This window comes from Oncorhynchus mykiss, chromosome 32 (genome assembly GCF_013265735.2).
Source record: "Oncorhynchus mykiss isolate Arlee chromosome 32, USDA_OmykA_1.1, whole genome shotgun sequence".
Lineage (NCBI taxonomy): Eukaryota > Metazoa > Chordata > Actinopteri > Salmoniformes > Salmonidae > Oncorhynchus > Oncorhynchus mykiss.
The window spans coordinates 19,935,826-19,961,813 of record NC_050572.1 but is presented as its reverse complement, the minus strand read 5'-3'; the positions used below and the strand labels follow the sequence as shown (position 1 = coordinate 19,961,813).

The window sequence follows — 25,988 nt, the reverse complement described above, 5'->3', positions numbered from 1 at the left end:
CTCTTGGTACTTAACCATATCTCTGGACTTTACACATCTCCTGAAATATGTGGCTTTAAAGACTCTGGTGACTCTGGATTCTCGTTCAACTGCTGTCTGTAAATCCAAATGTTGTAACCCTCGATCTAGCCTTGCCATTATCTTGCTGCTTCTATTGTCTGGAAATGTCCAGTCTAATCCAGGTCCTGACATTCTTACCCCTGCCGAATTAAGTAGTCAGAGTGGCCTGAAGTTTTTGCATATAAATGTAAGAAGTCTTCTGCCAAAGCTTGATTTTGTGAATATATGGATAAAAACTGCCGACCCTGATGTATTTATGCTTTCTGAAACCTGGCTTAAAAAATCTATTACTGACAAAAATATTGGCATAAATGGTTACAATGTGTTTCGTACAGATCGTAAATCTAAGGGTGGTGGTGTTGCTGTATATGTAAAAGACAAGTTCTCGGTGGTTGTTCTGACTTCTGTTACTAAACCTAAGCAATTTGAATATCTGTCTCGGAACCTAAACCTTGGCTTATCTTTAAATATTGTTGTATCTTGTTGTTATAGATCTCCATCTGCTACTGTTGGCTCTCTGGATTGTATTTTCAAATTGTTATCACAGAATGTAAATTCTGAGTTTGTCCTGATGGGTGATCTGAATCAGGGCTGGCTAACATCTATTCTGTCCAATACATACAATCTCACTCAGATTGTCAACAGTGTAACGAGGTTGAATATAAAGTATCCTCTGAAATGCTCTTTGATTGATTTCATCTTAACCAATACTCCCCATCGTTTTAATGATTCGGGTATTTTTGCAAATTACATAAGTGATCACTGAGAGATGGTAAAATTCCTAAGATATCTCCACGTGTTATTACAAAAAGAAACTGAAAGCGGTTTGATATTCAAGGTTTTTTACATGATGTATCTAGCATTGAATGGAATAGAATGGAATTAATCCCTGGTGTTGAACTAGCCTTTTCTTACTTCCACAACGCATTCCAGGATGTATGCAATAGGCATGCCCCTTTAAAAAATGCAGGATTAAGGACAGAGAGAACCCTTGGTTTACTAGGGAACTTACAAAAATCATAAGGGAACGAAATGCTATGTGGGCTAAAGCAAGAAGGACTGGTTTGGCAGATGATTGGAAGGCTTTTAAACATCTTTGAAATATGGGTGTGGCTATGATCCGTAAATTGAAAGCAGACCACTACCTGAAATCTACTTCACAAAATGTAAATATTCCATCTACATTTTGGCAAGTAGTGAAGGGTTTGGAGTGCAAAAAAGATACACAGCTTCCCAAACATTTGTTGGTCGATACACAGATTGTAACTGAGAGAACCTCCATCCTGAAAGCCTTGAATACGCATTTTTTAGATGCAGGCAGTTTATTTGAAAAGGTCAAAGGTATAATTGAGCCCCCTATGAATTTACCTGACACCCCTGTGCACTCCTTCGCCAGGTTCTCCTTTTCATCCTTCTCTGTTTCAGAAGTGTGTAAAGCCCTGAAAGAAATTGATTTTAAAAAATCCCCTGGCCCTGATGAACTAGACCCCTGCCTCCTACACCTAGCTGCAGACATCATTGCTCCCCCTTAACATGTATTTTTAACCTCACACTTGATGTTAAGTACATCCACAAGTTATGGAAATCTGCTTTTGTGCTGCCTCTCCTGAAAGGTGGAAATCCTTCGCTACTTGACAACTATCGACCCATATCAAAATTGTCTGTACTGTCAAAGGTACTGGAGTCCTTAGTTAGTAGGCAGCTAAAGGTCTACATCCAAGAAAACAACATCTTAAATGGAATGCAATCAGGTTTTAGGTCTGGCCACAGCACTGTTTCAGCAACATTGAAGGTTTTAATTTACATCCACTGTGCTCTTGATAAGAAGTTACATTGTGTGTCTGTTTTTATTGATTTGTCGAAGGCTTTTGACACCGTGGACCATGCTGTGTTAGTGCAAAGGTTAAAATGTTGTGGAATTACTGGTCATGCTCTAGATTGGTTTATAAATTACCTATCAAATCATACACAATGTGTAATGGCGGATGGTTGTAAATCTGAGTCCATAGAGGTGTGCTCAGGTGTTCCGCAAGGTTCTATTTTGAGCCCACTGTTGTTCATTTTGTATGTCAACAACATTGGGGATCTTATTGAAACAGCGGATGTTCATTTTTATGCAGATGATACTGTTCTTTATTCAAGTGGTAGTAGTTTATCTTTAGCTTTTGAAAATGCCCAAAGAGCATTTAACATCATACAACAGAATCTGTATGATTTAAAGCTGGTTCTAAATTCGGGTAAAACAAAATGCATGGTATTCAAATGCCAGGCATGTTAAAATTATGCATTGCTACATTGGCTGGACATACTATAGAGCAAGTTAAAGTGTACAAATATTTGGGTGTGTGGGTTGATGATAAGCTGAGCTTCACTGTGCATGTAGAGAACTTGATAAGGAAGCTCAAGCTGAAAATAGGATTTTATTACCGGCATAATGCTTGATTTTCTTTTGAGGCCAGGAAGGAGCTGGTACAATGTACATTACTGTTGGTTTTAGATTTTAGTGATGTTATATAAATGCAGGCCTCAGCCACTACCCTGAGAGCACTTGATTCAGTGTATAATGCAGACCTCAGGTTCATTACAAATCAGAAACGTCTAACACATCATTGTGATCTCTACAGTGCTGTTGGCTGGTTGTCATTGACCTTGCGTAGGCTTAAACACTGGTATACACTGATTTATAAGGCCATATTGGGTAAAATGCCATTTTATCTCTGTTCTTTTTTAGTCAGGTCAGTAAATAAATATCAATTACGGTCCCATTCTGATTTGCTTCTAACAGTACCAAAAATTAGAACAGGTCATGTTAGAAATAGTTTTAGTTACTTAGCTCCGTGGTCCTGGAATTCTGTCATGAACATTTTAAAATGTGATGATCTAGTTTCGTTGGTGGAGTTTAAACACTTGATCAATGTATATATCATAGAAGAGTGTAATTGTTTTTAAGCCAGCTGTTTTTAGTCAAGACGTTTGTGTTTTTAATGTACAATGTTTTTGTTGTACTGTATGTGTGTTTATGGTTTGTTTAATGTTGTGTTAGTGTATGTAAGTTGTTTTGTCTGAAACGTTGTTCCCTCTGCTGCTATTGGACAAGGTCTCTCTGGGAAGAGAGATGTTATCTCAATGAGAAAAAACCTGTATAAATAAAGAGTATAAAAATAGTCTTGCCTGGCCGTGCAGCCATGAGTGAACAGGGAGTACAGGAGGGCACTGAGCACGCACCCCTGAGGGGCCCCCATGTTGAGGATCAGCGTTGAGGATGTGTTGTTACCTACCCTTACCGCCTGGGGCCGGCCCGTCAGGAAGTCCAGGATCCAGTTGCAGAGGGAGGTGTTTAGTCCCAGGGTCCTTAACTTAGTGATGAGCTTTAAGGGCACTATAGTGTTGAATGCTGAGCTGACATATAGGTGTTCCTTTTTTCCAGGTGTGAAAGGGCAGTGTGGAGTGCAATAGAGATTGCATCATCTGTGGATCTGTTGGGGCGGTATGCAAATTGGAGTGGGTCTAGGGTTTCTGGGAAAATGGTGTTGATGTGAGCCATGACCAGCCTTTCAAAGCATTTCAAGTCTACAGATGTGAGTGCTATGGGTCGGTAGTCATTTAGGCAGGTCACCTTAGTGTTCTTGTTCACAGGGACTATGGTGGTCTGCTTGAAACATGTTGGTATTACAGACTCAGACAAGGAGAGGTTGAAAATGTCAGTGAAGACACTTGTCAGTTGGTCAGTTCATGCTCGGAGTACACGTCCTGGTAATCCGTCTGGCCCTGCGGCCTTGTGAATGTTGACCTGTTTAAAGGGCTTACTCACATCGGCTCATCGGCTGCGGAGAGTGTGATCACACAGTCGCCCAGAACAGCTGATGCTCTCATGCACGTTTCAGTGTTACTTGCCTCAAAGCGAGCATATAAGTTATTTCGCTCGTCTGGTATGCTCGTGTCGCTGGGAAACTCCCGGCTGTGCTTCCCTTTGTAGTCTTTAATAGTTTGCAAGACCTGCCACATCCGACAATCATTCCCTTTTTTTTCATTGTCCCTTTTTAATTAAAGTTTTATTTAATCACAGACACATGGTGGGATGGGATGTGTGTATAGGTATGGGGCCAATAATAATGAAAAGGTATGTCTCTACGACAATAGCCGTCAACCTGAACTGTGCTGATTGGTCAATGTGAGGTATTACATTATTTTAGACCACTTTACTTTTTCTACAATCACTGTCTGTCACTGCAAAGAATGCCTTTATCTAAGATTTGATTAACCGTTCCTTGTCCAACATCTGTTCTCTCTATGTTAGTCAATCAATCTTCTATTGACTGAGACGTCACTGAATCTTCACTATAAGTCAGACATTTATAGTGAAATCTCTGTCTGTAGTGAGGTAACCAGGGCCCCTATTCAGAAAGTGTAACAGACTAGCAGTGCTCATTTAGGATGTCCTTCAGTTTCATGTATTTAACAGAGTCGAGGAGAAGACACGCCTAGCTCCATTAGGCACAGCACAGCCACCTGGTTGTACTAGCTACATAATGATATCTGTATCTCAGTGAGGTGTCTATTTAAAAGCCCTCGGTGCGTCCATCAAAGCACAGACCCATGTATATGGTGGACATATTAGGACATACATGCTAGCTAGCATGTAGTTTGATGTCTGATGTAGCATGTTGTTTTCCTTGGATGTCTGATGTGCTTGTGCTAATGTATGGGACGTACTGTATTTTAGCACAGGCACTTGTACCGTGTACTAACATACATCCCTCTGTGTTTTGACTTTGTCCCCTCAGTGCCGTGTGGAGGGACCCTGACGGCACGCAGGGGGACCATCCTGTCCCCGGGTTACCCTGAGCCCTATGACAACAATCAGAACTGCGTCTGGAAGGTTTCGGTGCCCGAGGGCGCTGGAATCCAAGTAAGAGGCCCTCTTCTGTTCTGTTTGAAGTCCCATGGACCAATATAGATGTTTGAGATTTAACAATATCGCCATGCAGTATGAGAAGTTAAAACTTTTAACAAAGGGAATGCTTAATAGCTTATTAATTATTTAAAGGGTAAATGTTTAATGTAGCCAGTAAGAGTGCTCTGTGTTTTGAACCTCAATTCTGGCCCCTATCTCTTTCCATTGAATATTATCTACAGTACATTTTCAATGTGTTTTTTAAATTAAGTGACAACGAAGTGTATGTGTGTTTCTGTATGGGAGTGTTCTTCCTCTGGCTGATACCCTTTCCACACTACTGAGCCAAGCCGAATCGAGCTGTACTGTGGTGGCCTGCTTACGCATCCGCCATAGTGGCTGGAACAGTGCTGGATAGGATAATGTGAAAAGATAATATGCAAGCCAGTATAGTACTGTGTGGGATATAGTATGAATCATGCATTAGTGAGTTAGCCTAGTTCGGGTCAGGTTGGTGAGGTAGTGTGAAAAGGGTCTGACTTCGAACTCCTCAGGTCCAGGTGGTGAGCTTTGCTTCCGAACACAACTGGGACTCTCTGGATTTCTATGACGGAGGTGACAACCACGCTCCTAGACTGGGCAGCTACTCAGGTAATCTACAGATCCTGTATTTAAAAAAAAAAAAACACTTCTGGTGCCTTCATTTATTTAGCATCACAAATGTGTTGTGATATCTGTTAATGTCATCCTGATTTGGCCATCAATTAGAGTTCCAGCTAGCTATATTCTAGGACAAGAAAGTCCCTTTTTGAGATCCTTATAATAATTTACTGTGAAAAATATTTTTTTTCTCCCTCAAGACAAACACCTTCCTGTGTCCATGACCACGTTCTCATAACACAAAATGTATCTCATAACACGAAAATCCTTTTCCGAGATCATTATAATGAATTACTGTAAAAAATACGTTGTTTTCCCTCAAGAAATACACCTTCTTGCGTCCACGGTCATGATCATATAATTCTACCAGTCGGAACACATGTGGATCAATGTGACCCTCCCTGACTGTGTACTACAGATAAATTCCTGCCAGGCCTGTCAAGGGATCTCCCTCCCGCTGATTTCTGTAGCCGCATTGACAATAATACCATGGCTGATGAGCACATCAATAGGGACCCAGCATCAGCCACGCTCCTTGTTGGCCTATGGGATGGAGAGCGGGAAGAGGACGTGGGGGTGGACAGTAATGTGGAAGTTCAACTGGGTATGAGTCCCATGCTGAGGCCTGGAGGACAGGGCCACTCCACAATGTGGAGCTGTGAGCTGGTCCATACAGATCTGACCTGCCTCATCACCTATACAATCTATAGGAAGCTGCTGGAGGTTGGAACAATGGGATGTTAGAGAGGGAACGAGATCGATGTGAGGAGGACACGTAGGAGAATGGAGTAGGGAGATGGACACAACATGCGTCATGTTTACAGCTGTCCAAGTGCTGTAGCTACAATGTTTGTTCTCTTCATAGCTGTTCACTGTTATTTAAGTCTGTTATTAACCACTTGTTAGTGTCGCTAAATAGCACCTTACCAGTAGCTGAGAGGGTATCATCTGAATAGTATGAAACACAAGCAAAAGGTTGATTCACAAACCAACTACCCGGTGTTACTATGTTCCTGTTTTACATAAGCCTTTAATCACTAATTGATTATCCCATCTTTTTTTGGGGGGGGGTGGGGGGGGGGATTAGTATTTATGGCAGGACAACAAGCAGTAAGGGTGAAGTGAACCTTTAAAGAGCTTATTTTATAACATCTTGTCTCACTCTCGTTCTCTCTCTCTTTCAAGGCACCACCATCCCCCAGTTGCTCAACAGCACGTCCAACAACCTGTACCTGAGTTTCAGTTCAGACATCAGTGTGTCTGCTGCAGGCTTCCACCTGGAGTACACAGGTATGGCTGTCAGTAGATGGCTTTATTGTGTGCGTGTGTGCGTGCGTTTGTGTAAAACTGTGACAACAAGTCATATTTTCTCTTTCCCTCTCTCCTCAGCCATAGGTCTGGAGTCCTGTCCAGAACCACAGACCCCCAACTATGGTATCAAGGTTGGAGAGCGCTACATGGTTGGAGACGTAGTGCTGTTCCAGTGTGAACAAGGCTACTCTCTGCAGGTAAGAGGCAATTCTTTACATCTCTATTTTTCTCTATCGGGATCGATTTCATCTATTCTCTCTGTCTGTTCATCTTAGTAGGTATTTTGAACATTTTTCTCAGTGTTCTACTGTTCTAAAGCATCTATGAATAAGGCATATGTAACATTACAACATAATACTGTATGTTCATAAATACTTACACCATGGCATTCTTCAATACTACAGCATTCATTATTTCCCTATAATGCACAGTATATTTGTATGGTAGAATTCAATGGATATAGTTCTTACATGTTCTATGTTTGAGCTGCTTTTGAAAGGAAAAGTCATTATTGGCATTGACATAATTCGATTTTCATAATAGCAAACTAGAACTGATGGTTTGGTTAACTAGCAAGTCTGTTTATTTGGTTACCAAGGCAACTACTGTTGCTATCTAGTAAACTAGCTAGCTGGACATTTCTACACATTTCTACCTGCAAATTAATAAATGTTTTGTGGAATTGTGTTAAATTACAGCCATGGTATAAAAGGCATAATCAACTCGTCTCTGGAAAATAATACAAATCCATTGAAGGTTATTTCCACTCCGCTAGCGCGTTGTGGGACACACCTTTCACTTCGTTCATTATTTTCCGGAGAAGGCATAGCCCCTTATTGATTATCTCTCACATGTATTTTCTTCACCAGGGGAACGCCCATATAACCTGTATGCCAGGACCAGTCCGGAGATGGAACTACCCAGTCCCACTGTGTCTTGGTATGTCGATACTGTGACATTAGTACAGATGTAGGGTCTTAATTTGATCACTCTTTTGTTGCTGAGCAGGAAATACAAACAAACTTGTAAAGGCTTATAAAGTATGTCATTTCCAATTTGAAATTAATTTCAGACTTTATTTGCACGAAACGAAAAATGTATCAACCCCTACAAAAATGTCAATTTTTTATAGCCCACATAATAATTAACATGTCCTGTTGCTGCAGGATTATTTCCTCCTGTAGAAAACTGACTCAAATTAAGATCCAACATCTATCTGTATGTCTAAACATCTAGTAGAAAATAGAGTAGAGTTCCTTTACTGTGTGATGGAAAGGTGTGACTGTCAATTAGGATTGTATAGAACAGCGTTTTCCAAACTAGTGGTCATGAGAGAAGCTGAAAATGGGGTCGTTCATAGAACAGGGGTTATGTCAGTAACCTCCGGTAGCCGGTAGATGTGGTTGTAAGAAGCAGAGTGGTTTCCGTTTTCCTCCTACAGATGTGGCTCAGTCGTTTGAACGGTTTAAGCTACAAAATATTATGACCCCATCACTGAAAGATAAGACTTTCAGGAACACGCACAGTGCATTCGGAAAGTATTCAGACACCTTGACTTTTTCCACATTTTGTTACGTTACAACCTTATTCTAAAATTGATTAAATAAATAAAATTCCTCATCAATCTACACACAATACCCCATAATGACTACGTAAAAACAGGTTTTGAGTATTCTTGCAAATGTATTATAAATAAAAAAGTGAAATAACGTATTTACATAAGTATTCAGACCCTTTGCTGTGAGACTTGAAATTGCACTCAGGTGCATCCTGTTTCCATTGATCATCCTTGAGATGTTTCTACAACTTGATTGGAGTCCACCTGTGGAAAATTCAATTGATTGGACATGATTTGGAAAGGAACACACCTGTCAATATAAGGCCCCATAGTGCATGTCAGAGCAAAAAACAAACCATGAGGTCGAAGGAATTGTCCACAGAGCTCCGAGACAGGATTGTGTCGAGGCACAGATCTGAGGAAGGGTACCCCAAAATGTCTGCAGCGTTAAAGGTCCCCAAGAACACAGTGGCCTCCATAATTCTTAAATGGAAGAAGTTTGGAACCACCAAGACTCTACCTGGAGCTGGCCGCACCGCCAAACTGAGCAATCGGGGTAGAAGGGCCTTGATCAGGGAGGTGACTAAGAACCCAATGGTCATTCTGGCAGAGCTCCAGAACTCCTCTGTGGAGATGGGAGAACTTTCCAGAAGGACAACCATCTCAACAGCATTTCACCAATCAGGCCATTATGGTAGAGTTGCTAGCCGGAAGCCACTCCTCAGTAAAAGGGACATGACAGCCCGCTTGGAGTTTGTCAAAAGGTACCTAAAGACTCTCAGACCATGAGAAACAAGATTCTCTGGTCTGATGAAACCAGATTGAACTATTTGGCCTGAATGCCAAGCGTCATGTCTGGAGGAAACCTGGCACCATCTCTACGGTGAAGAATGGTGGTGGCAGCATCATGCTGTGGGGATTTTGTTCAGTGGCAGGGACTGGGAGACTAGTCAGGATAGAGGGAAAGATTTGTATTTTTTATTTCACCTTTATTTAACCAGGTAGGCTAGTTGAGAACAAGTTCTCATTTGCAACTGCGACCTGGCCAAGATAAAGCAAAGCAATGTGACACAGACAACAACACAGAGTTACACATGGAGTAAACAATAAACAAGCCAATAACACAATAAACAAGTCAATGACACAGTAGAAAAAAATAAAGTCTATATACATTGTGTGCAAAAGGCATGAGGAGGTAAGGCAATAAATAGGCCATAGGAGTGAATAATTACAATTTAGCAGATTAACACTGGAGTGATAAATGAGCAGATGATGATGTGCAGTAGAGATACTGGTGTGCAAAAGAGCAGAAAAGTAAATAAAATAAAAACAGTATGGGGATGAGGTAGGTTGATTGGGTGGGCTATTTACAGATGGACTAAGTACAGCTGCAGCAATCGGTTAGCGGCTCAGATAGTTGATGTTTAAAGTTGGTGAGGGAAATAAAAGTCTCAAACTTCAGCGATTTTTGCAATTCATTCCAGCCACTGGCAGTTGAGAACTGGAAGGAAAGGTGGCCAAATGAGGTGTTGGCTTTGGCGATAATAAGTGAGATATACCTCATGGAACGTGTGCTACGGGTGGGTGTTGTTATCATGACCAGTGAACTGAGATAAGGCAGAGCTTTACCTAGCATACTCTTATAGATGACCTGGAGCCAGTGGGTCTGGCGACAAAGATGAACAGAGCAAAGTACAGAGAGATCCTTGATGAAAACCTGCTCCAGTGCGCTCAGGACCTCAGACTGGGGCGAAGGTTCACTTTCCAACAGGGCAACAACCCTAAGCACACAGCCAAGACAACGCAGGAGTGGCTTTGGGACAAGTCTCTGAATGTCCTTAAGTGAACCAGCCAGGGCCCGGACTTGAACCCGGTCGAACATCTCTGGAGAGACCTGAAGATAGCTGTGCAGCGATGCTTCCCATCCAACCTGACAGAGCTTGAGAGGATCTGCAGAGAAGAATGGGAGAAACTCCCCAAATACAGGTGTGCCAAGCTTGTAGCATCATGTCCAAGAAGACTCGAGGTTGTAAGCGCTGCCAAAGTGCTTCAACAAAGTACTGAGTAAAGGGTCTGAAGACTTGTGTAAATGTAATTTTGCAGTTTTTTTTATTATACGTTTGCAAACATTTCTAAAAGCCTGTTTTTGCTTTGTCATTATGGGGTATTGTGTGTACATTTTAGGCTGTAGAGTAACAAAATGTGGAAAAAGAGAAGGGGTCTGAATACTTTCCAAATGCACTGTATGTGTCTGTTTCCCTCTACAATGCTCACACGCCTCATTAGACCAGGCACTAAATCAGACTGGGGGGAAAAGATCCTCAGTAACCACGTTTCCATCCACAGTTTTTATGCAAGTAAAGTTTTAAAAAATGAGGTCTCGGGCCAAAAAGTTTTGGAGCCACTAGTCTAGAGGCTCGGTACACAGTAGAGAAAGTACAACTTTGACATTTCCAGAGTTGGCTGTTGTCTCGGAGACAACTGTCATCTCAGACCAGCTGTATATCCTGAAAAAACAAAATAATTTATTCACAGTTCACCTGCTTACATGACCTTTTTAAGCGTATTGCAATAACGTTTTTCAAATAAAAAACATCGGTCCACGTACAGTAATTCACCTAGACATGATGAATTTGATTGATTTGTTCAGAAACAACGTGTTCATTGCATTGTAAACAAAAATAATGAGCCTGATCACGCCAGGGTTGTGCCTTGGGCTTTGGTATGCATATGAAACAGACACATTCTCTTTAGTCTCTTGCCAGTCATTGAATGAGCTGAATGAGCCTATTTCACCAAACAGAAAAAACTCAAATGTTCTGGGATCTCGGATCTCTGTCCTCACACTCGATACAGTCTCTTCCTCTGAGCTGCTCTACTGTGAGGGGCGTGATGGATTCGTTCTGTGACTGTTTTTTTTTTGATGTGCCAGAAGTTTACATCTGAGCCTCCCCACTGCCACTGATTTTGGAAGGCAATTCGGTACTAGAGGGTTTCCCTTGGGACCCTAGGCCTCAGTGTTAGGACCTCTAAAGTTCAACCGTCAACTTTTAACAAGGCCACGTTGTTTATCTCTCAGAAATCCCTGGGGCTTTGATGCCTTCACGTGTTCTGTTTGTCCCATTGGACTTCCTGTCCCCGCTCCACGTTCCAGCAGCTTTGAAGGTGCAACTCTCACTAAAGAGTTCCGGCCCCAAGTCCGAACGCCTCTTAATTCACAGTCGACTCAGCTCATCCATAATTTTTCAGGTCGGATAGGTTTCAACTGCTTTTGATGTTGTTTCATATTTTTTTATCTAACAGAATTACTTTTTTCAGACACACAACACTTGTAAGTGGTGAACAAAAAAAAATCTGCCTGTGCAGACACATTTTCTGAAAGACCTCAATGAAGCGTTGTGCTTTTGTTCGTTGCTTTATAAAAGCTCTCACACCATTATGAAAGGTATGCAGCTCCTTTGTGCCTTTTAGCACACAGAAGGCTGTTCTTTTCACAGAATAAGATTTACCTCAGACTGGCTGAGCCACTGAGAGGGAAAGAGACTATGCTAATAGCACTACAAGGTGAGTTGATCTGTAGCACTGATGATAAAATAGACTCCAGAATGTTTGAAGGGCAGGCCCATTTAACAGCCTGTCAATAATGTACTAATCTAGCGGTGGCCCCGATACCCATTCATACAGTCTAGAGATGTTTAACCCGAGATGAACCTTTCTACTTTTAGGAAACTGTAGCTATAAATACAGTTAAGAACATGGCATGTTTAAGTTTAAGATTTTTGTCTATGATTAATAAAGTAGTTATTCTACTCTATTGTACTGTACTGTTCTTTACTGTACTCTACTCTAATTTACTCTACAATACCGTACTGTACTGTACTGTACTCTACTCAACATTGCTATACTGTACGCTATTTTACTCTACTATACTGTACTAAACTTTACTATACAGTACTTTACGCTACTTTACTCTCCTATACTGTACTCTACTGTACGCTGCTCTATTTTACTCTTCTATCCTTAAGCCTGTCTGAGTGTGATTGTCTCCACAGCCCAGTGTGGTGGCTCCATGACTGATGTCAGCGGTGTCATCCTGAGCCCTGGATTCCCTGGAAACTACCCCAGTGGATTAGACTGCACCTGGACTGTCATTCTCCCCACCGGCTTTGGTATGGGAACCCACTGACAGTCATTGTGACAAAGCACACACACACACACTGTCAAACTACCTATCACTTTGGTACATTAACTCACTGCCATTGTGGCCAAGCCACTGTCACACACTGTCTTACAAAGAAGTGGATGTCTTGATATTATTTCATTGAAAACCCAGCTTGTGGGGAAGTGGTCCTAGATGTAGTAGCAGTGTAGGGAAGTGTAAGACCCATGTTTGTCAGCTGTAGAGGTAATGATGCTTGATTTATAGGCCTAATGTGCAGAGACATGGAAAGTGTAACACCAACCGTGATGTAAAGTCAATCCACCAGTCAACCAGAAAGCAGCATCATTGTTTACCTATAGTAGGCTACATAAATAGTGTAGTCGACACTAATGCACTCTGGACCAAATGCGTTATCTCCTTGCAGGCGATATGCGCGTGTTAACTCAAGCTGCTGTTCCACAGCTAATCTCTCCACAGATTTCCAATGTATGATTTACTGTATGGCAGTGGCAGTCGGTGCCGTTTAAGATGAGGGAGGATGCTTTCTTTTTAATGAGCATGACCTTATTTCTATTACAGCATATTAGATGACTGTCATTCATATTCCATTCAACGAGCTCAATGTAACATCGATAGGTTTAGGTTACTACATGATACTCAAATTTTCCCTGTACCCATCATGACGTTGCTACAACCTAGCCTATGAATGAAAGTTTACAACCTAGGTGCACAGGTCGAATAATTTTGAGTAATCAAGGTGAAAAACAGTGACACATTCAATAGCACCTTGCACACTTTTGCCTACATCTAGCTGATCTGGGGTAGAATCATTAGTCCAACAGTTGCATATTAGAGTTTCTATTGGACAAATTCAGGTATGTTTAACCCTGTTTCATTCCGTTTGCTTCCGTTTAAGAAATGTTTTTCAACAGAATCACACGCAAACACAGTTCACTTTTCTAGCAGCCACATACAAACAGCATGATCACTTTGCTCCTTGTATATATCATTCCTTCTCGCATCTATCTATGCGCTCTCTTCCTCGTACCTTTTCCCTTCGCTTGTGGACTTCACATCATCTGTCTGAGACCAGGTGAAAAAAACATATAATGAATGCTGACCACTACACACAACCTGCATCGTTTTCACCTCATAGTCAACATACTGTAGCTACTAGAACTATCGCGTTAGTAAACTCGATACAATCATGCAGTACAATGTACAATCAGAAAGTAGTTTAGCAGTTATACCGGTAGGCCCCGGTGGCAATAAATTAATAAACACAAAAGCATACCTTGACTTAGAAGAGTTAAAGTGTTGGATAGCCATAGCCAGCTAGATAACATAGCATCCCTCTCTGTTTGAGCCGGGTATTTGAGTAGCTGAAAGTGAAAGTAAAAAAATATGCAAACAAATATAGCTAGCTCTCTCTCTTTTGCTTCTCATTTATTTTAGAAGAAATTAATTTGTTCAAAACTCTTCAACTATTGTCTGTCTTTCTCTCTTTGAGTCAACTACTTACCACATGTTATGCATTGCAGTGCTAGCTAGCTGTAGCTTATGCTTACAGTACTAGATTCATTTTCTGATCTTTTGATTGGGTGGACAACATGTCAGTACATGGTGCAAGAGCCCTGATAGGTTGGAGGAAGTCCTCCGGAAGTTGTCATGATTACTGTGTAAGTCTTTGGAAGGGAGTGAGACCCAAGAGCCTCCTAGGTTTTGTGTTGAAGTCAATGTACCCAGAGGAGGACAGAAGCTAGCTGTCCTCCGGCTTCACCATGGTGCTGTTGAGGCTACTGTAGACCTTCATTGGAAAACGGTGTGTTTTAATCAATATTTGGTGACATTAATATATTTAGTATAGTTTTCACAATTTGTATTTTTATGAAATTCACAGAGGGGGATGGTCCTCCCCTACCTCCTCTGAAGAGCCTCCACTGCTGTATGCATATGTTTGAGTTACAGTATATGCATGTTTCGACAGCAAGTCATTTTAGCCTGGTTGAATGGATTCAAACGCATGGTGAAATATAAATTGTGTGATTCAATAATCCATGCTTTCTGGGAAAGCTATAAAGTCCAAAAGTTATGGGCAGAGCTAGAAAGTTGGTTGTCAGAAGTATTACAATGTAAACTTACTTTTAATCCATCTGTCTGCATATTTCAAGACATGGCATAAGTGGTTGTACTGACATACCTAATGTGCTTGACAATTATTTTCTCATCACTCATCTTGAAAAAAATGTATATTAAAAGCTTGGAATTCAATTAATCCGCCATCATTAACACTATGGAAATATCAAATTATTTATTCTTTAAATATTGAAATAGCATGGGCGACCGAGAAAAACAAATTGGTACAATTTAAGGCCATGTGGCAAACAATAATGCAGGCACTAGGGATGGGGGTGTGGCCAGGCACTAGGGATGGGGGTGTGGCCAGGCACTAGGGATGGGGGTGTGAGCATGCGGGTCTGGGCAGATTAAATGTAGTCGATGTTTGTGTGCGTATGTAAGCTGTTGTTCATATGTGTATGTTTGTATTTGGTGTAAGAAATATATATGATGTAGTAACCTAAACCTATCGATATATATATTTTTTTATACTGTATATATAAAAAAGGAATATTAACCTAAACCTATCGATATATATATATATATATATATATATATATATATATATATATATATATATATATATATATATATATATATATATATTTATACTGTATATATAAAAAAGGAATAGTAACCTAAACCTATCGATATATATATATATTTTTTATACTGTATATATAAAAAAGGAATAGTAACCTAAACCTATCGATATATATATATATATTTATACTGTATATATAAAAAAGGAATATGACATGTGTCTGGTGTCCCTGGAATTCAGACAACAGCATTATATACGTGGGAGGTAGCCTAGTGGTTAAACCGTTGAACTTGTAACCGAAAGGTTGCAAGATTGAATCCCTGAGCTGACAAGGTAAAAATCTGTCGTTCTGCCCCTGAACAAGGCAGTTAACCCACTGGTCCTAGGCTGTCATTGTAAATAAGAATTTGTTCTTAACTTACTTCCCTAGTTAAATAAAGGAAAATAAATAAATAAACATTACTGTAGCTTGACTATATTATGACATTCAGTTGCTCCTCTCCTTTGCAACTCTTTTTAGGTACCAATGAGCATCTCTCAGTCAACTAACCTGTTCTCTTGTGTAACGTTTCTTCTTGTAGAGTGTCAGTGTTCTGTTTCAGTGGGTTCTGGATTCTAGGATTAACCTACCTGATGAAATAAAGGCAGATGAGTAAGATCATGGTCTTTATTTCATAAACTCACTGTCTGACCAGTATGTTTTTAATATGCCTGTTTATTTTAGGAATCCACCTGCAGTTCCTCAACTTCTCGACGGAGGCCATCCATGACTACCTGGAGATTCGGAGTGGAACTCTGGAGACTGGCACGGTGATTGACAGGTTCAGCGGACCACAGGTCCCCAAGTCTCTGTTCAGCACCACCCACCAGACCAGCTTCTTCTTCCACAGCGACTACTCCCAGAACAAGCCGGGTTTCCGGATCACTTACCAGGGTGAGGATAGAGTTTGTTGTTTCAAAAAATATATTATTAAGATATTTTATGATTTTATTGAACAGATAGATAGAGAGAATGACCGTGGGGAAATATGGATAGAGGTTGTGTCAAAAGGCAGTAGGCCAGATTCGAACCAATGCCGACACCGTAGACTACAGAGGTAGATCAGTAGAATGTGTGGAAGAGGAGAAAACTCAAAAAGGGCTTGTGATTTCACTCATCTCAATTCAATGTCGTTGTATTTTTCATACTCTCTTAGTATCCTCAATTTTGGCATGACACAGTTTTATCTATATATCAGTTTTCATGATTGTATAATTTTTTTATATGTATTTTCTGCCAATATCTTTCTGAATTATCGACCACTTCCTGACTTCCAGCCTATCAGCTGCAGAGCTGTCCCGACCCTCGTCCTTTTCGTAACGGCATCGTGATCGGCAGTGACTTCAGTGTAGGCTTCACTGTGTCCTTTGAGTGTCTGCCTGGCTACTCCCTCATCGGGGACGCTTCTCTCACATGTCTGCATGGAATCAGCCGCAACTGGAACCACCCGGTACCACGCTGTGAAGGTAACTATAGAACAAGGATAAATATGGTAACTACTAGCATATAAATCTAATAGATACGATCTCTATGGTAACAGATTGATACTGCACCTAGAGAGCGACTGTGGGTGTTGTTTTGGGGTAACATCACCTGACCTGGCTGTGTATCTCCTCTCATCTATAGCTCTGTGTGGGGGTAACATCACCTCCATGAATGGGACCATCTACTCCCCCGGCCACCCCGAGGAGTACCCCAACTTCCAGGACTGTGTGTGGAGCGTAAGGGTTCCCCCTGGGAATGGGATCTACATAAACTTTACTGTGCTCAGCACTGAACCCATATATGACTACATCACCGTGTGGTAAGAACCTACACTCATCCCTCTCTCAGCAACTAATGTGTTATATCATACTAAATATACATCCACTTCACTGTGCTCAGTACAGAACCCATCTATGACTACAGCAATGTGGGGAAAGAAGAGATTCCCACTCACTCAGCAACTAAGTCGTCTTTGATTGGAATTCATCTATCACTGCATCAGTGTGTGGAAAGAAGAGATTCCCACTCACCTCTATCTCCGCAACTAAGTAGTGTTTTATGTTACATTACAATATATGTACTTGGTAAAGTCTTAACTACTGGCCTCTCTGCATGGCAAGATAACCCACTCACGTCACTTCCTGTCTGTAGTTAGCTCTTCATGCACCTTGTTATGGAAAAGGCTGGAAAGGGAGTTCACAAAGACAGCTGTTCTTTTTCCTTTCCAATCACCTCTCACTAAGCAACAAAGTAGTGTTTTATTTTTCATTGCACAGCTGCCAACTCTCACACATTGATCGTGAGACACACACGTTTGACACTTTTCTCACGCTCACACTCCACGCCTCTTATATCTCACTTATTGAAAAGTACTGCTAATTAGTCCATTGTATAGTCAGTGCATTAACTTTTCAACTGTGCTCCAAGTTGTTTTGAAATCAGAGCATCTGCGCGTGCAATTTCACATCGCGAGCAGAACATCTATCATTATCCTGTCTTGCCACAGCACTGTGAACCACGGCACATTGAAGCATATGATTGGTCTAGTTATGTGAGGGATCAAGGGGACTGGATGCACGTTTTAAAGAAACGCCCCAACAAGATTCGAGTGGAATGGAGAGAATGGAGAGAATGGAGAGAGAATGTTCTCCGCTGAGTAGATAAAACTGTAAAAACAGCAGCACGGTAGCGTTGTTTTATGTACAATGTTGTCAACAAAATGAGGTTGCTGTTACTCCCGTCCCTATTGCAGAATACAGCCTTTTGACAGCATGTACTAAAGTTGATTTTAACCACATTGCATTAGTCCCCTTGTTTGATGATTGGCATTTAGGCTGTGACAATGAAAAGGAAGCAGACAGAGCTACAGTATGTTTTAGCAGAGAAGTTGGGTAGGGGTTACCTGATTTGTAACTATGAAAATAATTTTGTCAAACAGATTGTCACGTTCTGACCTTTATTTTCCTTTGTTTTGTCTTTATTTAGTATGGTCAGGGTGTGAGTTGGGGTGGGCAGTCTATGTTATGTGTTTCTATGTTTTTCTATTTCTGTGTTCGGCCTAGTATGGTTCTCAATCAGAGGCAGGTGTCGTTAGTTGTCTCTGATTGAGAATCATACTTAGGTAGCCTGGGATTTACTGTTGGTTTGTGGGTGTGTGTTTGTCGCCACACGGTACTGTTTCGGTTTGGTTAATGTTCACATTTATTGTTTTGTGTCTCATAGTGTTCAGTGTTTTTTAATTAAATTTGTCATGAACACTTACCACGCCGCATCTTGGTCCGATCCTTACTCCTCTTCAGATGAAGAGGAGATCTGCCTTTACACAGATTGTGAACTCAAAAGCGTAAATTTGATTCTAAAAGGGGGGGGCATTAATATTCTCTTCAGGAGATTTTGTTATCTATTGACTTTATTTAGTCTGATAAGTTGAACAATTTTCATTCTTAACAATGGCCTAAAATAGAGTAATTAGTGTGCTTGTCAGCAAGCATGGGGAATACACTACTGTCATTCCCCACACTTATTTTGTTATTCCACTTCTTCCCAATTTTGAATTGTAATTGCATACACTTAGTGTACAAAACATGAAGAACACCTGCTCTTTCCATGACATAGACTGACCAGGTGAATCCAGATGAAGGTTATGATCCCTTACTGATGTCACTTGTTAAATCCACTTCAATCAGTGTAGATAAAGGGGAGGAGACAGGGTTCCTGCAGTCAAATCGCCCCTCTAGTAGCCTCATGGGTGGAACGTTAATGTAAATTATAATTATATATTATAATTTCATATAAGTATATACTTTTTTTAATCTAATAACATGCCGAAAGCCGGTGTTTACGTCAAACGGTTTTCTTATACTTCAGTTTTCTGTGATGTATATAAAGTGTAATATTGGGATGCAAACTCAAAATGTAATACATTTCAACTCTATATCTGACATGGTAGAGGTGTCTTACTTTTTTAAGCCCATAACCATGTGTGAGGTGTATACTTTTGTTTCAAAGTAGATTTGTTTAAGACTACCAAGAAACACTGCGTGATCCTGATTTAGCCCACTACAGTAAAATATGAAAGGATTTTTAAAGCCTTGAGCTAATTGAGACATGGATTGTGCATGTGTGCCATTCAGGGGATGAATGGGCAAGACAACAATGACAGTGCCTTCGAACGGGGTTTGTTAGTAACGCTGCTCGGTTTTTCACGCATAACAGTTTCTCGTGTGTATCAAGAATAGTCAACCACCCAAAAGACATCCAGCCAACTTGACACTACTGTTGGAAGCATTGGAGTCAACATGCGCCACACTTTTGACACCTTGTAGAGTCCATGCCTCGACGAATTGAGGCTGTTCTGAGGGCAAAAGGGGAGGCGGGTGCAACTCAGTATTAGGTAGGTGTTCCTAATGTTTGGTATAATCATTGTATATTGATGTTAATGATGTCAAATGTTACATAATAATTACTTTTCAGTTAGTTTCAAAAATGGCTGCAAAGCTACCGGTAATTTACCAAACTTACCGAAATCCTGTCATTTTGGTAATTAACAGGTAATCTATGGTAACTTTGGTCATTTATACTTGAGTAACTTGTCCATTAGCTTCTAGTGGATAGAACATATGGTTCAAGAGAAAATAGCCTTATTAATGAACAAGAAGTGTTTTCACTTAACTCTCGAGGGGAAAAAAAGGGCTACCTAAGTATGGTTCCCAATAAGAGACAACGATAGACAGCTGTCCCTGATTGAGAACCATACCCGTCCAAAACATAGAAATACAAAATCATAGAAAACAAAAACATAGAATGCCCACCCCAAATCACACCCTGACCAAACTAAATAGAGATATAGAAAGGCTCTCTAAGGTCAGGGCGTGACAAAATCTTCCAGTGATATACTCTCCCTTTACAACCCTGGTTTCAATAAAATAAGACCTTTGTTTCAACACACATGAGGGTGTAACAAGAAATGCTGTTGAACTATGTGATAGTCAATTAGCCTAGCCAATTATGTTAAAGCTCACCCTTGACCTTAGAAGTTAGATGCTGAATTAGTGGGATTATTATTATTCCTATTTTTGTTGTTTATATAATTTAAAGTGTTTTAGTGATTATACAATTGTCGCAAAAACCAACATTGTTTTTGGAGTTCCACGCCCCCCCCCCCCCCCCCCCCCCATTAAACAAACTGACCAATAGATGTCACACTCACAGTCCATCTATTTAAATGCATCGTCATTGTTGAACGCAGACTTTGAATCTCTCCATGTGACCTGTGCACCAAGCAATACAAGTTCTTCAAGTATCCCCATAGATTCAGTCAAAGGCATCTTGATGTTTTAAGGAGAGCTGCTTTCTGAGTAATCGTCTTCCCCAGCACTCTGACACCACTATTGTGGAGTTGGATAGAGAGAAAGGAAGGAAGGGGGATGGAATATTGGATGGAAGTCCGGAGATTCATTCTAATAATTGATGCACTCCATCCATGCGCACACAACTTCTAAGTCCCGCTTTGTTTTAAAAAAATCCATGAGGGTACTTTAATTTATTAATGCTTTCAGCATAGCATACCCTCCACTCCACCCACACCTTTAAATAATGCACATTCAGCATAGCATACCATCCACTCCACCCACAACTTTAAATAATGCACGTTCAGCATAGCATACCCTCCACTCCACCCACACCTTTAAATAATGACCTTACAGCATAGCATACCATCCACTCCACCCACAACTTTAAATAATGACCTTTCAGCATAGCATACCCTCCACTCCACCCACACCTTTAAATAATGCACTTTCAGCATAGCATACCATCCACTCCACCCACACCTTTAAATAATGACCTTTCAGCATAGCATACCCTCCACTCCACCCACACCTTTAAATAATGCACATTCAGCATAGCATACCATCCACTCCACCCACAACTTTAAATAATGCACGTTCAGCATACCATCCACTCCACCCACACCTTTAAATAATGCACGTTCAGCATAGCATACCCTCCACTCCACCCACAACTTTAAATAATTCACTTTCCGCATAGCATACCCTCCACTCCACCCACACCTTTAAATAATGCACGTTCAGCATAGCATACCCTCAACTCCACCCACAACTTTAAATAATTCACTTTCAGCATAGCATACCCTCAACTCCACCCACAACTTTAAATAATTCACTTTCAGCATAGCATACCCTCCACTCCACCCACACCTTTAAATAATGACCTTTCAGCATAGCATACCCTCCACTCCACCCACACCTTTAAATAATGACCTTTCAGCATAGCATACATTCAGCATTAGCTAATGCCTCTGTCCCGAAGCAAGCACAAGCTAGCCTTGAGCAAGCCTCGAGCTAGGCCCACTTACCAGCTAATTCTAGGGCTACAATACCTCCTTTGCTAATTGGCCTGGACCCTTTATTGTCGACACGGAGCCCCGCCGATCCATCAGGACTGGACTGCCGACGTGTCGCCCGATGTGGTCTCAACAGGCTATACTGTTACGATATTGCCGAAGAACCATCTTTAGCCCCGGCACGCCAGCTTTTCTGTACTCTGTGTACCCTGCTCACCCATCATAGTAGTGAATACCGAACAGCACCCTGACTCACCTATTGCTGCTATTTTGACCCTATAATCATTCGACTGCACAGCTGATGCCCCCTGGACTGTTTGAATAACACGGTACCTTATTTTGTTTACCTGCCGGCCCCAGCCTCGAACTCAGGTCCTGTATGTACCTAACTGGCCCGCTCTGCCCATTCATCACCATTTACCCATTGTCTTAGCTCTCCTGATCAACACCTGTGATTGATTTATGCCTCTCTCTAATGTCAATATGCCTTGTCTACTGCTGTCTTGGCTAGTTTTTATTGTTTTATTTCACAGTAGAGCCCTCAGTCCCGCTCAAAAATCCTTAGATAGCTCTTTTTTCCCCACCAAACACACATGCGGAGACCTCACCTAGGTTAACTGATGCCTCCAAAGACGAAACCTCTCTCATCGCCACCCAACGCATAGGTTTACCTCCACTGTACTCACATTCTACCATACCCTTGTCTGTACATTATGCCTTGAATCTATTCCACCACGCCCTGAAATCTGCTCCTTTTATTCTCTGTCCCCAATGCACTAGACGACCAGTTTTAATAGCCTTTAGCCGTACCCTTATTCTACTCCTCCTCTGTTCCTCTGGTGATGTATAGGTTAACCCAGGCCCTGTAGCCCCTAGTTCCACTCCTATTCCCCAGGCGCTATCATTTGTGGACTTCTATAACCATAAAAGCCTTGGTTTCATGCATGTTAACATCAGAAGTCTCCTCCCTAAGTTCGTTTTTTTCACTGCTTTAGCACACTCTGTCAACCCGGATGTCCTAGCCATGTCTGAATCCTGGCTTACGAAGGCCACCAAAAAATCTGACATTTCCATCCCCAACAACATCTTCCGACAAGATAGAACTGTCAAAGGGGGTGGAGTTGCAATCTACTGCAGCGACAGCCTGCAGAGTTCTGTCATGCTATCCAGGTCTGTGCCCAAACAGTTCGAGCTTCTACTTTTAAAAATCTACCTGTCCAGAAATAAGTCTTTCACTGTTGCCGCTTGTTATAGACCCCCTCAGCCCCCAGCTGTGCCCTGGACACCATATGTGAATTAATCACCCCCCATTTATCTTCAGAGTTTGTACTGTTAGGCGACCTAAACTAGGATATGCTTAACACCCCGGCCGTCCTACAATCTAAGCTTGATGCCCTCAATCTCACACAAATTATCATGGAACCTACTAGGTACAACCCCAAATCCGTGAACACTGGCACCCTCATAGATATCATCCTGACCAACCTGCCCTCTAAATACACCTCTTCTGTCTTCAACCAGGATCTCAGCGATCACTGCCTCATTGCCTGCGTCCGTAATGGGTCTGCGGTTAAACGACAACCCCTCATCACTGTCAAACGCTCCCTAAAACACTTCAGCGAGCAGGCATTTCTAATCGACCTGGCCCAGGTATCCTGGAAGGATATTGACCTTATTCCATCAGTAGAGAATGCCTGGTTATTCTTTAAAAGTGCTTTCCTCACCATCTTAAAAAGCATGCCCCATTCAAAAAATGTAGAACGATGAACAGATATAGCCCTTGGTTCACTCCAGACCTGACTTCCCTTGACCAGCACAAAAACATCCTGTTAGCATCGAATAGCCCCCGTGATATGCAACTTTTCAGGGAAGTTAGGAACTAATATACACAAGCAGTTAGGAAAGCTAAGGCTAGCTTTTCAAACAGAAATGTGCATCCTGTAGCACAAACTCCAAAATGTTCTGGGACACTGTAAAGTCCATGGAGAATAAGAACACCTCCTCCCAGTTGCCCACTGCACTGAGGCTAGGAAACACTGTCACCACCGATAAATCTACGATAATCAAGAATTTCAATAAGCATTTTTCTACGGCTGGCCATGCTTTCCGAGCTGGGCATGGGTGCAACTCAGCCATGCTCAAGGTATTAAACGATATCATAACTGCCATCGATAAAAGACAATACTGTGCAGCCGTATTCATCGACCTGGCCAAGGCTTTCGACTCTGTCAATCATCGCATTCTTATCGACAGACTCAACAGCCTTGATTTCTCAAATGACTGCCTCGCCTGGTTCACCAACTACATTCAGACTGAGTTCAATGTGTCAAATCTGAGGGCCTGTTGTCTGGAACTCTGGCAGTCTCTATGGGGGTGCCACAGGATTCAATTCTTGGGCCGACTCTTTTCTCTGTATACATCAATGATGTCGCTCTTGCAGCTGGTGATTCTCTGATCCACCTCTACGCAGACGACACAATGTTGTATACTTCTGGCCCTGTTAACAAACCTCCAGACGAGCTTCAATGCCATACAACACTCCTTCCGTGGCCTCCAACTGCTCTTAAATGCAAGTAAAACGAAATGCATGCTCTTCAACCGATCACTGCCCGCACCTGCCCGTCCATCTAGCATTACTACTCTGGACGGTTCTGACTTAGAATATGTGGACAACTACAAATACCTAGGTGTCTGGTTAAACTGTAAACTCTTCTTCCAGACTCACATTAAGCATCTCCAATCCAAAATTAAATCTAGAATCGGCTTCCTATTTCGCAACAAAGCATCCTTTACTCATGCAACCAAACATACCCTCGTAAAACAGACTATCCTACCGATCCTTGACCTTGATGTCATTTACTAAATAGCCTCCAACACTCTACTCAGCACATTGGATTCAGTCTATCACAGTGCCATCCGTTTTGTCACCCAAGCCCCATATACTACCCACCACTGCGACCTGTATGCTCTCGTTGGCTGGCCCTCGCTTCATATTCGTCGCCAAACCCACTGGCTCCAGGTCATCTATAAGTCTTTGTTAGGTAAAGCCCCGCCTTATCTCAGCTCACTGGTAGCAGCACCCACCCGTAGCATGCGCTCCAGCAGGTATATTTCACTCTTCACCCTCAAAGCCAACTCCTTTCCTTCCAGATATCTGCTGCCAATGACTGGAATAAATTGCAAAAATCACTGAAGCTGGAGACTCATATCTCCCTCACTAACTTTAAGCATCAGTTGTCAGAGAAGCTTACGGATCATTGCACCTGAACATAGCCCATCTGTACATAGCCCACCCAACTACCTCATCCCCATATTGTTGTTATTTAATTTTGCTCCTTTGCACCCCAGTATCTCTACTTGCACATTCCTCTTCTGCACATCTATCACCTAAGTGTTTAATTGCTAAATTGTAATTATTTCACCACTATGGCCTATTTATTACCTTACCTCCCTAATCTTACATAGCTCTCTCTCTCTCACAAACACATACACACACGCTCTCTCTCACAAACACACACACGCTCTCTCTTTCTCTCACAAACACACACACACTCTCTCACACACACACACGCTCTCTCATGCTCTCTCACACACACACACGCTCTCTCATGCTCTCTCACACACACACACGCTCTCTCACACTCTCTCACACACATGCTCTCTCTCTCACACACAGACACCCACGCTCTCTTTCTCACAAACACACACACAGACACGCTCTCTCTCACAAACACACACATACACACTCTCCCTCACTTTCTGTCACATACTGTACACGGACACACACACTCTCACACACACTTTCTCTGTCACACACACAGACACTCACACATACACACATTCTAACACAAACGATCTCTCTCTCTCTCTCTCTCTCTCTCTCTCTCTCTCTCACACACTCACTCTCTCTCTCTCACTCTCTTTCTCTCTCTCGCTCTCTCTCTCTCTCTCACTCTCACTCACTCACTCACTCACTCACTCACTCACTCACTCACTCACTCACTCACTCACACCGTGCTCCCGGAACATCTCCGGTGTCCGAAAATTAGTCAGACTAATAAGACAGCTCATTTGTTCATTTGGACCACCTAATTGTGCACAGAGAGTGGGTCCACTGATTACCAATACACAGATCCTGTCTCCTCTTCACACTCTTCTTTACCTTTTACTGGCTCCAGATTGTACTGCTTTCTGGCTGCCAGGATCACAGAGATGTAACCCTCCTGCTGCCCCTGTCTCTTAATTGGGTAGGTAGTTTGATATCTGGGTAGTTTGATACCTTTTTCAAACAC

The 25,988-nt window shown here is 41.8% G+C and overlaps 1 protein-coding gene across 2 annotated transcripts in view; it reads left to right on the top strand.

The window, feature by feature from the left end:
- The window catches only part of LOC110489401 (CUB and sushi domain-containing protein 3), a 650,169-nt gene that overhangs the window by 502,215 nt on the left and 121,966 nt on the right, over nucleotides 1–25,988 (top strand). For both annotated transcript variants that reach the window (XM_036971421.1, XM_036971422.1), the window contains exons 35-43: nucleotides 4,845–4,969; nucleotides 5,509–5,605; nucleotides 6,800–6,904; nucleotides 7,004–7,122; nucleotides 7,795–7,864; nucleotides 12,536–12,652; nucleotides 16,032–16,241; nucleotides 16,625–16,813; nucleotides 16,974–17,151. In XM_036971421.1, the coding sequence (XP_036827316.1) occupies nucleotides 4,845–4,969; nucleotides 5,509–5,605; nucleotides 6,800–6,904; nucleotides 7,004–7,122; nucleotides 7,795–7,864; nucleotides 12,536–12,652; nucleotides 16,032–16,241; nucleotides 16,625–16,813; nucleotides 16,974–17,151 (1,210 nt within the window). The remainder of the gene's footprint in view (nucleotides 1–4,844; nucleotides 4,970–5,508; nucleotides 5,606–6,799; nucleotides 6,905–7,003; nucleotides 7,123–7,794; nucleotides 7,865–12,535; nucleotides 12,653–16,031; nucleotides 16,242–16,624; nucleotides 16,814–16,973; nucleotides 17,152–25,988) is intronic.